This window comes from Haliotis rufescens, unplaced genomic scaffold, assembly GCF_023055435.1.
Source record: "Haliotis rufescens isolate VD_foot unplaced genomic scaffold, xgHalRufe1.0.p SCAF_11, whole genome shotgun sequence".
Taxonomy (NCBI): Eukaryota; Metazoa; Mollusca; class Gastropoda; order Lepetellida; family Haliotidae; genus Haliotis; species Haliotis rufescens.
Window position 1 is genome coordinate 23,601,693 of NW_025963791.1, and position 14,266 is coordinate 23,615,958.

At 39.9% G+C, this 14,266-nt stretch overlaps 1 protein-coding gene across 1 annotated transcript; it reads left to right on the forward strand.

Annotated features, from left to right (window-relative positions):
* Positions 1–5,054: 5,054 nt before the first annotated feature.
* On the forward strand, positions 5,055–13,313 carry LOC124132795 (ovoinhibitor-like). Its single transcript, XM_046496921.2, has 6 exons — positions 5,055–5,185; positions 6,110–6,190; positions 7,277–7,456; positions 10,997–11,097; positions 11,624–11,819; positions 13,166–13,313. Exons 1-6 carry the CDS (start codon positions 5,152–5,154, stop codon positions 13,282–13,284), a joined length of 711 nt encoding a protein of 236 aa, XP_046352877.2. The 5' UTR covers positions 5,055–5,151; the 3' UTR covers positions 13,285–13,313.
* The last annotated feature ends 953 nt before the right edge of the window (positions 13,314–14,266 follow it).

Here is a 14,266-nt window from a genome sequence, read left to right on the forward strand (position 1 = left end):
TAACATTGAAATATGTGGGCTCGTTCAACTGGCACCTCTCCATATGTCTTCACATCTGCGTACACAGCTATATCACACATGGTAAAAAGCCCGTATGCCGTTGACTAATCCTGGTTCGCCCCATTTATGTTTCTAAGTTTGTCAGTACCATACCCGTGCTCGTGGGTTTCACCAAAATGTTAAACGTCTGAGACCTGCATCAACTTCTGGCTGTCCTCTCACGTCAAGCTGACACGTCGTGATATAACTGGAATACTTTTCAAAGCGGCTTAAAACTCAACTTACTCACTCACTCACTTTTCAAGAGTTAGTTTTCTTGCTGTATGTTGCACAGTGAAATAGCATGACGACGAAACTACCACAACCTCTACTTACTTTTAGTATTATTTTAACCTATTCCTTGTAGGAGCTAGACTTCAGAGCAAAACATTACTAATAAAAGAAAGGGTTTAACGATTCAACCATTTCGTTCTTTGATAGTAAATTTGATGAAAAAATAATGAAGGCAACTGATCAAAACCGTTAAAAAAGTAATGAAATGGAAATATAAATCTCAGAATGCTAACTTTTAGTTGAGGACGAACACATTTCTTTGTAATCTGTAAGATGTGTGTGAAATAATAGATAAAAACAATACATATCCATCATTCCACTGCTATATATACTGCCAGGCAAAAGAAAGTATTTTTTCGAAAAGTGGATTCGACCTAAATATTACAAACGTTATGAAAACGTTACTAGGCTGAAAACAGTCGCCGAGGCACTGCAAACGTCAGGTCCTAAACACAGTTATTTTCCCCGTATCAAATACGTCACCATCGAAGAATTTCTTGCTTGTTTCATTTTAACCACACTCAAACATGGGTGTATACTTTCTTTCGCCCGGTAGTTTATATTTTTAACACTTCACCGACGACACTGTCCCGTGCATTTTTATATGGATATAATCAATTTTCTAGTTTGGTATGATGAATGTTATGATTCTGTATTCTTATACCATTTCTTTATTTAGTATAAACGTGCTTGGAACCGTCATTCGAGTTAAATATATAACCGGTGATGCCTACATATCGAATTGGGGCTACTAACAGTTAAAGAATGGACCTGAGGCCTACACATTCATACCAGTCACAACATTAATAACCAGTATCCGACCGGCTTTAACATCCCTGACACGACTACCATCTCAACGTTCCTCATCATCACCACTTCTACAACGAACATCTTCACGTAGATCCCAACATTAGAGCAATAACGATACAGAATACCATTGTACATTAATCCATATTGGAGCCATAACATTTTTGCTGTTGTTCCCTTAGCTATTTTCGAGTTATCTTTTTTTCGGAAGTATTCTATGAAACATACTAATACGTTAGATTTCATGTTTCTATATTAACTTGTGACCTGTGGGCATGGACCCATCGGTCACTGTTAATATAAAGAGGACGTGTTCAGATCGAAAGTTTATTTTAATGCAGTGATCGTGATTATCAGATTTTAGCAGGAGTTGTGTCCCTTATGTGTAACATTATTTATGAAAAGTTGGTTATTAACACTGTAAGTGTCTCTAGATGGCTGCCAGTACTTAGCCATATTGTATGAAGCAAAGAAGACGAGGATTCAGTTGGTAGGACCTCTTTAACTGTTGCCATGGAGCTGTTACAAAACCTGTAGAGAGATAATCGATTACCAACCATGTATCTCAATGTAAGTATGTCCTTTTGTAAATCAAAACAAAATTGTATTTCATTAATTATCATGAAATGTGTTGACGACAAACATGTGCAAGAGCGTTCATGTCTGTAAAATCTGAGAACAAATCACAACCCTTGTGTATTACACGTTTAATGAAAAGTTGGTTATTAACACTGTAAGTATCTCTAGATGGTCGCCAGTACTTAGCCATATTGTAGGTCGCAAAGAAGGAGAGGATCCCGTTGGTACGTACTCTATAACTGTTGCCATGGAGCTGTTACAAAACATAAAGTGAGATAATCGATTAACAACCATGCATCTCAATAGTCTGTCATTTTATAAACAAAAACAAAATTGTATTTTGTTAAAAATAAAATGCTGGATACTATGTCAGGAATTGCCTCCTTAATAGTGAAATATACTCCTTAAAAAAGTAGAGAATCATGAAATATTTTAATGCCAAGTCTTAGAACAAAGAGAAGTGTTGACGACAAACATGTGCATGAGCGTTCACGTCTGTAAAACACACCTCACATGCCTCATGTAGCAGCGCCAAACACGTGCGTAGGGTGTCATACCTGATTTTGACACTTTCTCTGTGGACCATTATTTCAATCAGTCCTATTGATTCTGCGTATCATACAGTTATGATTTACATGATTTCAGTCACTGTTTGTGCGATGCGGCGTCTGTAACGCGTGGAGTTTCTACTGGAAACTTGCAGAAGTCAGCATGCAGTGGCCGATACGTTCAATGTTTAACAGTCTGTGATTAGTAGACTATGGAACGGGTACCAAGAAACCCAAACTGTTGACGATCGACCCCGTTCAGGGCGTCTCAGGACAACGACAAGGGGTAATCGTCGCTGGTTGCGTGTCATGTGTTCTGATGAGTCCCGATTCCCTTTTCATTTTCTTGATAGGCGTGGTCTCGCCTGGTGACGTCCAAATGAACGTCAAGCCAATGTTAGTTGGTGGATCGGTTATCGTGTCAGGAGGCAGGACTATGACTGTGCGATCCCCACTCCAAGGAAGGGTTACAGGACAGTACTTTCTGGACAACATACTGATAATCTTTGTTGACCCGTTTGGAGGTCGTGTGGATGGACGTTTTGTCTTTCAGGACGACATCGCCCGTGTAAACCGTACACGAATCGTCAATGCCAACGTACAGCTGCACAGCATCCACAGAATGTCATGGCCAGCAATAAGCCCAGACCGTTCCCAAATTGGACACGTCTGGGACATGACGTATGCGTCAACGTCATAGGACGTCGACAACGTTGGGTTAACGTGACCAAACGCTGCAAGATTAGTGGGACAGACTTCCCCCAAAAGCTTTCGGGAGCACACAGTATGCCTCGTCGAGTGAATAAATGTTTGACAAATCGTGGCGGTATTACGCCCTACTTTTTAAAGAGTATATATAGTGAGCGTTGTTTCATTACTTTCCAGGTGCATATTTCCCATAGCTATTAGGTCAAAGCAATGGTTTATCAGTTGTTAATCTGGTGATAGAAATCTATTGTTGGAGCCGTCGAGGTCAGTCAATATTTCTTTTTTTTATGGTAAAAAGTGTGTTGCAAAGCTTGCTCGTTCTCTCCACCATCTATGTTGACATACTTTTCGGATGATAAAATATCAACCCATAAATAGCCATGTTTATTAAATAATGGCGTTGTAGCTTTAAAGTGTACCTACACATTGCCAGCACATAAAAACATCTACGAGAATAAAAAAAATATCATTTTGATGTATGCTGCTCCCATGACGATAACCTTGTTCCATTAAACGACCACTTTAGGCATTTTAAAAACATAAAACGAATACCTTGGGCGCCTTAATGCATACAAACAACCCTTTAATGTGTTTGTGTTTCAGACCAGACGGGTGCTGCAATACATGAGACGTGATTAACAGGCGAACAGATGATAAACGGCATGGTTATGTAACCTAAGTGATATTGAAACTGCCAAGTGACCAGAAGAAAACCGGAGTGCTTTTTTACTGATGTTGTTTAAAAAGCAAATAGCATGGTACATCATTGTCAGTTATCGTTTCATCTGTAATCTAGTTGTGAGCACGTTTTACCAACCGGGTAAGACAGTGATGCGATGAGCCACTGGATCATAGATTCATCTTGATAATAATCCCTGGTCACATCACCGCACCCTTGCACGAAGGATGTACCACGGGGATAAACACTGTGATCTACCTGAAAAACTGTGATCTAACTGAAATAAAGGGGATTATAAACTGAAACACTCTTGGGACCCTGCCAAAGATTATAGAGAACACATGAATGCCAAGCACCATATTACAGTGTGCCTCCGAGGACATGTGTGAAGAAGAGCCCCATGAGATATATCTGCTTCAGAGCAAGGTTGTCATACACATGGATCCAAAGGGAGACGACTCTCCATTAATTGAATCTGAAACGTCAACGCCATAGTGAGTGAGTGAGTTGGGCTTAACGCCGCTTTTAACATTATTCCAGTTATATCACGGCGTGTCAACTTAATGTTGGACGAAAGCCCGAAGTGATGCAGGTCTCAGACGTTTACCACTTCGGTGAAACACACCAGCATGGGTATGGTGTTGAAAAATCTAGAAACCGGGATTCGAACCCACAATCATAGGTTTCTGGCGTGCCCAAGGGACACAAGTCTGCACACCCGTGCCCCCTTCAACGCCACAGAATAATCGGTCTCAATGTTTTTCCGAAACAGATTCCATGGGGCGTAAACGATATGATAGTAGTGAAAATTATATGAAAGGATCACTGACAATCAGTGATGACACCAGGTGTTTGTGAAAAGGGTAAGCATGTCCTGCCCTACCAGTAGCACCCGCCGCTCCCACAATTTGCATAAAAGTTTGTGTTCGTTGCCTGACGCCGCTTCAGAGCAAGGTTGTCATACACATGGACCTCAAAGGGAGACGATGCTCCAGGAATTGAATCTGAAACGTCAACGCCATAGAATAACGATCGATTATCCGCCGAAATAGCTTCCATTGGGCGTAAAAGATATGATAGTGGTGAAAATTATGTGAATGGATCACTGAAAATCAGTGATGACACCAGGTTTATGCGAATAGGGGAATAGGGTACCAGGCACCCGCCACTCACAATTTGCATAAAAGTATGTGTTCGTTGCCTGACGCCGCGCAGCAGTATAAACAAGACAGACATTGTCCCTGTATAAATAGACTTATCATTAACGAGTAAATTGTTATCGATCATAAAGTTTGAACAGGCAGATCATGTGGGACGTGAACCAAAATAGCTAGCAATGGCACTTCGCCAAGTTTAGTCTTCATTTAACGCTTGTGCTTTTATCATTTGATAAAACCAAATCAAGATAAAAACAGAGGTCACCTAGAAGGAAAAACTAGAAAAAAGACAAAAATACGTATAGGTCAGTTCTCTGAACAGATCTCGTGGACAACAGACATGTTGGCTCTTGTTTGTCTTTCCTTTCTTGGTGGTATGTATCCGTGGTTGTTAGATCATAAGGCCGTACGTAGTTTTGTTGTACAAGCACCAACGGGGATCTGCAAATGTTGTCACCTTTTAAATTTTACAGATGGGATATAATCCTTCGGTGATTTCAAAATTGAGCTATGCTACCTGTGTATTGGACTGCGGTAAATTAATTTAGAACCAAAGGCTCTCTGTTGTCCCTTTCGGTGTAATATACTATTACCTTTGACACTCTCTGTTTCAAAATATTTTGAAACACATTCTTTCAGCACTGTAGGAAAAGCAGCGTGAAGCTAAATGGTACATCTTATTAATGTTTATACTACGGAACATTGGAACTTTTTAAATTTGTGTCTTATGCTTATTTTCTGTAACAGGCACATGTGCCTTGATTTCGGGAATATATAATCATGTCTGATGCTTTGATGTGAATATGAAAAATCCATATGATGTATATATAGTCTTTCCTATAACTGACTAAACTTACCTTAAAAAAGGCTAAGAAGTTGCAGCAGGCGTTTGTGTGTTTTTGTTCATTTGTTTCTATTACTGATCTATTGTTTAGGTGCAGTTTGTAAGTCCCCTTCAGATCGATCTAAGCTTTCTCTTTGGCCCGGTTTCACAAAGAGATTGCAGATCTGAGACTGTCGTAACATCCATAGTTTAATACAGATTTACGACAGCCGTAAAGCAGCATTCGCTTTATGAAACAAGTGAAATCAAGACCAAGAGTCTTTTTATTGCAATCAACGATATGTTCCACTGTGCCAGTAAAACATGGCAGTTTAATACATGTATTACCTTTTCTTACCTGGTGTCATCACTAACTTTAAGGGACCCATCACAATTGTGGCTTTTACGCCCTTTGAAATCTGTTTCGGCAGATACCCGAGACTGATACTCTCTGGCGTTGACTTTTGAATTTCAGTGGCACTTGGTGCCCCTACGTCCTGCAACTTGGCCTGTCACACATCCTCGCCTGTGTGTGGATCGGACGGACACACTTACAGTAAGTATTACTTATTCATAATCTGCAATTGCTATGAAGATGTCAAAGAGTCTCAAATGTCTCTAAGGGTGTTTGATCAAGGTTGCAGGATTCAAGTCCTTAGCAAAACTTTCGCAAGTTTTTATGGAAAACATGTGTAACATATTTCCAAATACGACGCATCAGTAACCAACATATTGTCCGATGCAGTTCCCTAAATATTCCAAGTGTCATCACTATTTGATAGTGATTAACAAATACATGCTCATTGTGTTGTCGGAATCGTACAATTAGCTTAGATTTCTTATCCTAATTATGGAAAGGGATTCGTTGCATTTGTTTACATTTCTGACCAGATGGTAAAAACGTATTTTCCAGACGTTGCATTGACGTTCCTATTTTGCCGCACACTTATTCGTCTGGTTTATCAACTTCACTATAATCAGCACATAGGTTTTTTTATACTTAATAAATATGAAAAACACATGCGTATCATGATTTAAAATGCTCTTTGAAATGTCCATGCCCTTCATAGTCTGCTTTCTTACTTGATAGTCATACAATGAATTTAACAATCATACAAATTGATATTCAGCGTTGCCCAATCGGTCTTCGGCGCCGTAATTTTCTGCGCTGATTTGTGCCCCTCAGTCCTGGAATAATCTTATATTCGTCGGTTCGGATCCCGGCTTCACCCAAAAGAGAGCTACAGACATTTACTGATGAATTTATTAATTTACAATGTTGATAAACATTACCTGGTTTCAGAAAAGCGTGTGCACTTGACCATTACAAATGACATTTGCTGCCATCAAATACTTAATTACATCCGCAAATTTTAATTCATATAATGCTTATCTGCTAATATGGCTATGACTTAAAATTATTATCTTGATAGTTTAATAGTTTTCATTAAAGATGCAATATCACCAGTTTAACGTTCACTGCTAAATAGAGATTTGTATCTGACGCTTGCTTTACAAAGCACAGACTGAGATACACACCTGTATTCAAAGACGATGTCGAATGAATAACCAATAAATATTGTTTTACAACAGAACGGCATGAAACGGCATGAAACTCAAATACATTATTTGTGATATTCAGGAAGTTCCTGTGATTTGGACACCGCCAACTGCAAGAAAGAGCAATTAGGCCTCCCACACATTCGCCTGTCTTTCAGGGGACCCTGTGGCAACATCCTCGGCGGCTATCATGCCTCCACTTGTGACCAAATCTGCAACGAGGAAAAATCCCCCGTCTGCGCGTCTGACGGTGTTGTGTACGGTGAGAGATTTTCAGCTGGAATTTGGTTATTGTTTGCTGTTTAAGGTCGAACTTAGCAACATTCCAGCTATATGTTGCCGGTCTGTAAATAATCGAGCATCATGATCATCGATTTACGCAAATGGGATACGATAACATGCATCAACCAAACCAACGAGCCTGACCATCCAACCCTGTGACTCGCTTCTTGCGACAAGTATGGGTTGCTGATTACGAATTCTAACCCGGATCTTCACGGGGGATACTGCGTGTCTGGCAGTTTTTTGTCAATTCGGTGAGAGATTTGTAGCACTGACAGGCACACACTGATCATGGCATAACTGGTGTGTCGTGATATCATGTTTCTTCCACAAGGCAATATACTGGGGTAAATTATAATGCATACTAATAATTAAAGATATGTTCAACATTTTTTTATGTGTACAGTGTTACCTCGTTATTCGGTCAACATTCAAGTGGACTCGATCGTTCGGTGAACTTATATCAAATAATTACGAAGTAATGGCTGTTTGTGTGTAGACATCTGTAATCGCACAGTGGAGTTGCCTGGTTTCAATTTTTGTTATTATTATTATTACAATTATTATTACAATTATCATTATTATTATTATTATTGTTATTATTATATACAGAATAAAAAATTGGGTGATCCTGGCACAATCAGGCTGGTTAGGCTCATCATCAGCTCAGGGCCCTTGCCCCCTTTACATGCAGCCCAGACAGCGAATGGGACTTCTCCCAGGAAGCGCTGCCTAGTCAAACCCACCCAGAACTTTCCGGAGGATGTCAGAAGGGCTGTATTCCTGGTAGCAAACCCGGGTACTCTCCCAATGTCAGTCAACAGATTGCGAGGTACCAAAAAGGCACCGAGAACAATGGGGACTCGGACAACTTGTATACGGGCCTATTCCAAAGAATTTTGTATTTGTCATTTTCTACGACGCCCTCTACATATTCTGGGTCGTACCATGGATGGACCTCTGTGTCAAACCACAAGCATGGCGAAGACGGTAATAAAATGATCGAGCCACTCCATCATGTCGCTTAAGATACTGTGTTTGTGCCAAAGCTGGACATCCACTGACAATGTGTTGGACAGTCTTATTTAATTCATTACTTAATCTACATTTCATATTAACATTATGATGCAAAATCACAAACTGACGGTTTCGAGTGGGAAGTGACTGGTCCCACATCCTTGGCTCGTTTTAGAAAACTGTAGAATGCCTTGTTTTCATCATGAGTCTTGACATGCTTCACAAGAGTATCATCAGACAAATAAATGTGTGCAAAAGTGCTCAAAATAATTCTATCACGAAGAGCCCCAACGTTAATCAAACCACGCCCTCCCATAATGATTGGTAACTATAAGCGACTGAGCGAGGGTGGTGGGATCTATTGTCTGCCATGATTCTTCGTGTTAGGATGTCAATACCCTGAATTTCTTGTTTCGTCCAATCAACAACAGCAAAAGAATATGAAAGGACGGGTACAGCATAAGTAAACTGAGGGCCAAAAGAAATGTTACCAACATTAACTGATTTGCCACGTTGAAACAAAGATGCCAACCTGTTCAAAAACAGTAAAAAACACATCTCACGAATACAGCCTTCATGTCCTCTGTCGTTCATTGCACGTGCTTTGCGGATTTTGGGAGATATTGGTGTTTTTAAGCAATTTTTTAAAACATTCTTTCCCAAATTATCGTGCAATTTCCTGGTATAAATAACGCACGGATCTGTTCCCTATCACTGGTTGCGATGATTAACACCAACGAACATGCCAAGACTGACCGCTGTCCAGAGGGAGAGAGCCATAGGTATGCTGCAGATGGGAGCGACACAGAGAGCGGTTGCCATTAACATGAACTGCTCCAAGATGACTATTACCAGACTGGTCGCACGTCTCCGACAGACTGGCAGAACCGCAGAGTAGCAGTCCAAAGGTCACGACCCCGCAGGATGACCGCTTTTTACTGGTACTTCAACTGAGGAACAGATTTCTTACTGTGACGTCATCAGCGGCCAATCGCTTAGGACATCCGGTCAGCAGACAAACAGTGACGAGACGACTACGACATTATTGTCTCCGGGCTTATCGCCGTTTCAAGGGGATGACCTTGACCCGTCAACATCGACGTGCCAGATTGACGTGGTGCAGGCAAACTCAGCGATGGCAACAAAGGGAATGGCGGCGAGTGCTGTTTAGTGACGAGAGCAGGTTCCAACTCTTCAAACCTGATGGGCTGACGCGAGTTTATCGACGACGTGGTGAACGTACGGCTCCTTGATGTGTCCAGGAGGTGGAACCTTACGGGGGCGGAAGTGTGATGGTCTTGGGCGGCATTTGCGGGGACGAGAAGACGGAACTTGTCATCATCGAAGGCAATCTGACAGCACAACGCTACATTGACAATATCTTACGGCCAGTGGTTCTTCCTTTCATCCAGCGTCAACAACGGACGGTGTTCCAACAAGATAACGCCACGTCCCAAAAAGCCCGTAATACGAAAGACTTCCTCAATGTCAACAACGTGACTGCCCTGCCGTGGCCAGCTCGATCACCAGATCTGTCAACCATAGAACATCTCTGGGACCAGCTGGGGCGTCGTCTTCGGAAACGTCAACATCCTCCCTTCACGAGACAAGCGTTGATCGTTGCCCTCCGTGAGGAATGGAATCGGATACCTGCAGTCGATGTGTGAAGGCTTGTCTACTCAGTTAGACGCCGTATTCGAAAATGCATTGCCGCTCATGGAGGTCATATCCCGTATTGAACTGTCTGGGCCGTCGTCACCTTAAAGTTGTAACCAATGTTGTTGATCGAATACTTGACGAATGACCCCTTGTCAAGAAATGTCCCTGTTGGAGATCAAAAACGTTTTTGTTGAATTAGTACATTCGCATTTTACTGTTCTTAATGAAGAATTTCTACAATACAATTGTTATTGCTGCTTCAAATTGTGTTGGTCATATTTTATCCTAGAAATATCGTTGGTAACGTTTCTTTACGCCGTCAGTTTATTTGTGGCTTTTACTTTGTTGGGAGCATTCAGCTCTGAACTCCAGATTTTCTTAAGTCTACATTTGTACTCTGCCTGAAGTATGTCCTTGATATGGGTATTCTGGAGTTTGTCCCTAATCTGCATCCCTAAGTACGTATAGGCCTGACCTTCCACGAGATGGTCAATAACTCCTCCAAAACTGACTTCCTTGCCACGTTTCAGATGAAGAACGTTGCATTATTATTATTATTATTATTATTATTATTATTATTATTATTATTATTATATACAGATTAAAATAAAAAATGCAGAAAAGAGGGTTTGGGTGATTCTGGCACTATTATTATTATTATTATTATTATTATTATCTTGATAGTTTAATAGTTTTCGTCAAAGATGCAATATTACCAGTTTAACGTTCACTGTTGAACAGAGATTTGTATCTGGCGCTTGCTTTTCAAAGCACAGACTGAGATACACACCTGTTTTCAAAGACGATGTCGAATGAATAACCAATGGATATTGTTTTACAACAGAAAATAAATGTCGCTTCACCCTGGCCCAGTGTGCTGCTTCCAAGAACGGCACCCGTCTCTCCATTGTGTCGTACACCACTTCCTGCCCCACGCCTGTGGAAGTAAGTCTTCCAACATGCTGGTATCACCACTGTTTGAGGGTGATTCATAAACACATGTTCATCATATAGTCAAAATCGTGCAATTGAATCTGCTTTTTTCAGAGATTTCTTGTGAATATGGAAGGGGTTTTGTCGCTTTTATATATTTGAATGCATTCATTAATTTCAAATGCGCATGAGTACAGATCAGGAAAAACTGTAATGCATATGACGGATTTCAAGTTGAACTTTTACATGTCCAGATAGGACATTGGATGCAGTGTGCAGACATATTTTAGTAGGCAGCGCAACTGAATGAGTATCAGAAAGGTGCCAAACCTATAAAGGACGAGGTAGGATGAGGGCCCTTTCGGCCATTTGGAAATATAAAATAGTTGACAAACTAGCCTCTTTTCTTTCATACACTTGCACGTTTTTCTTACTTCTCCTTCTTCATGTACACGAAAATTGCAAAAATGAGTGAACGAGCCAAACTGTGAGCAACTATGAACAGAGATTGACAAAGTGCTCATATACCCTATTCCAGGCTAACTGTGAGAAGTTTGCGGTAAACACATTTGACATCGCCCTGGAGGGACCTCTCGGTGGCAGCATCCAGACATTCTGTCCCCTGAGCCGAATGTCAATTTGTACTAACCATGGAACCTTCAGGGGTGAATGCGAACTGTGCAAATACATCGACTCATTCATTGAGAAAGTCAAGCTCAACCCTTCCCTTAAAGGTACGTCTGATGCAACCCATCCACTGGTAAGACTGATAAGACATGTCACATTCAACAGTTGGAACACTGTGACGTCATACGGCTGCATCAATGTTTACAGAATCATATCATCTTTTCATGACATTATATATTTATAACGTTACGTCATTAGTACACGTGGATTGATTAAGTCAAGTTTAATATTTTGTTTGACGGCAGTGTATATATATCGCTGTTCGCGTTAAGTAATCTTATCGTAGCTACTAAATAGTTCAGTTGGATGATAAAGGTAAAAATAATTGGGTATCTGAAGTAAGAAATCTATTATTTATTTTTTCTTTTATGTGGATTGCACAAAAACTGGTAACATTCAAGTGTTTATGGGATTATTTAAGCAGCGAGTGAAAGATATATTTACGATATATGAAACTGTTTCATCTTGACATTATCTTAGCAATTATAGTAAACTAAAGTCACATCTTCAACGGGAAATGTATTTATCTGTCTTACACAAGTCATTAATAAGATCGTTTTGTAAATCTCATTACACAATTTTAATGTAAATATGTGTCGTAAATCGAAAGATATTGATGTTATTAACAGTGTTTGTCCCAGTTGTGACTGAGGTGAAATTGAAGATGAATTCCGTGTCTCATTTAAGTGTAACAAGTATTCCAAGTTAAGATCTACATATCACCCCTTCTTGAATAATGACGATAAATCTGAAATGTTAATGATAAATTTTATCAATTCACATGTCATTTTTTCAGTGGCTACTTATACGTAGCAAGTTCTTACTATCAGAAACAAGAATATGTAATTTCTGTATATGTACGTGGCATTATTATGAACTAGTATCAATTGTACTTTAGGCTATATGGCCATAATACTGAATAAACGTGTCTGTCTGTCTGTCTAAATAGTTCAACGTCAAAATTGTCTTAGTACGTCGAGAGAGCAAGTTTTTGACTTTGAACATTCTTTAACCCCTATCACTTTAAGTGGGAGAAACGCCTACAATCAAAAAGGTTGTAGACATTTATGTAACCCAAGCAATGTACTCACATACCAAGGTCAAGGTCACATTTTTTAGCATTCGATCAAAGGCATCTGAGAATAATAATTCACTCACATCCAATTGCGGTGTCTTTAACAACTGGGACACCAGTGTCACATACGTACAAGAGGATCAGTCAGATGACACATGTAAAATATAATAACATAAGAATATGTAGGGATTACCGACAGTGATATAGTTTTTTTATATTACAAATTCAGAGAAGTGTGGACAATGATTTGCAAATTTGAAAGAACGAATGTGCACTGTTTGTTTTTTTGTAACTCTTTACATCATATATTTGTTTCAGTGCCAGACTTCAAGATCTTTTACAATGGCACATGCCACAATGGCGCATACCCAATCTACTACCCTGGAGGCCCCGTCGTCGCTAGCCCCTTCTTAACTGATGAAGCTGTCAGAAAGTGAAAACTGTAACAATAAATATATGAACGTTTGATAATGAGTCAAAGTACGATTATGGTAGTATCACGTTAGCTGCATCCCGTAAGGTGTACAAAAACCTGAAAAACGAACGTCATCTCGCATGGGGTTTTCCCATGTTGAACTATGGTCCACATGTGGGACTATGTGCCCTGGCCAAACCCTGAAGCTTGTGGCAGGAGCCCGCTAACACGAGGATTAACCTTGTTACGATTTCGATAAGTGTGTGTCATCCTATTAGCGTGGGTCACGATATCACCCACTGGTTCATCTTGTCCAGGCTCGATTTCGTACATTGGTGTAGCTCGACTACATCAGATTGTGCCACCCACTGAAATGTTTTTGAACTTATTGATACACAAAATGGGCAAAGATGTTTTAAAGTCGTTTATTGTTCACAGTAATTTTGTACAGATATTGTAGAACTGTATTAAAACTTTATGATATGAACTTTTGATATTGAATGAAAGGTATCCTTAAAATACTTCATTTTAAATCGACAAATAATGCATACGTTACTGGAAAGAAATGACATATGCTGGTGTACACATAACACACTGATGGAAATATAAGCGACAAAAACCTTTTCCATAATCATTCGAAATTCTGTACGCAATCATTGAAAGATTCTTACTATATCATGAGCATGTGTTTATAAATCACTATCAAGTAGTGATGATAGCATGTGTTCATCGATGGAACCCGTCACAAATACATCAATTGTTCATCTGAAAAAACACTTGAACATATGGTAGAAGTCAAAGTAGGTATTTGCATCAGATGATGCATCAAATTCGTTAATGCCCTCCACATGTCTACCATAATACCTTTTGAAAGCTTTGCTGAGTCCTTGAACTTTGATCAAACAACTTTTGAGCTAGAATCGTATGACGCTGTTTGAAATCTTCATGCAAAGAGAATCGCGGCTCAGTTGTACCTCAAAAGTTGTGTACGTTGACTATTGGAA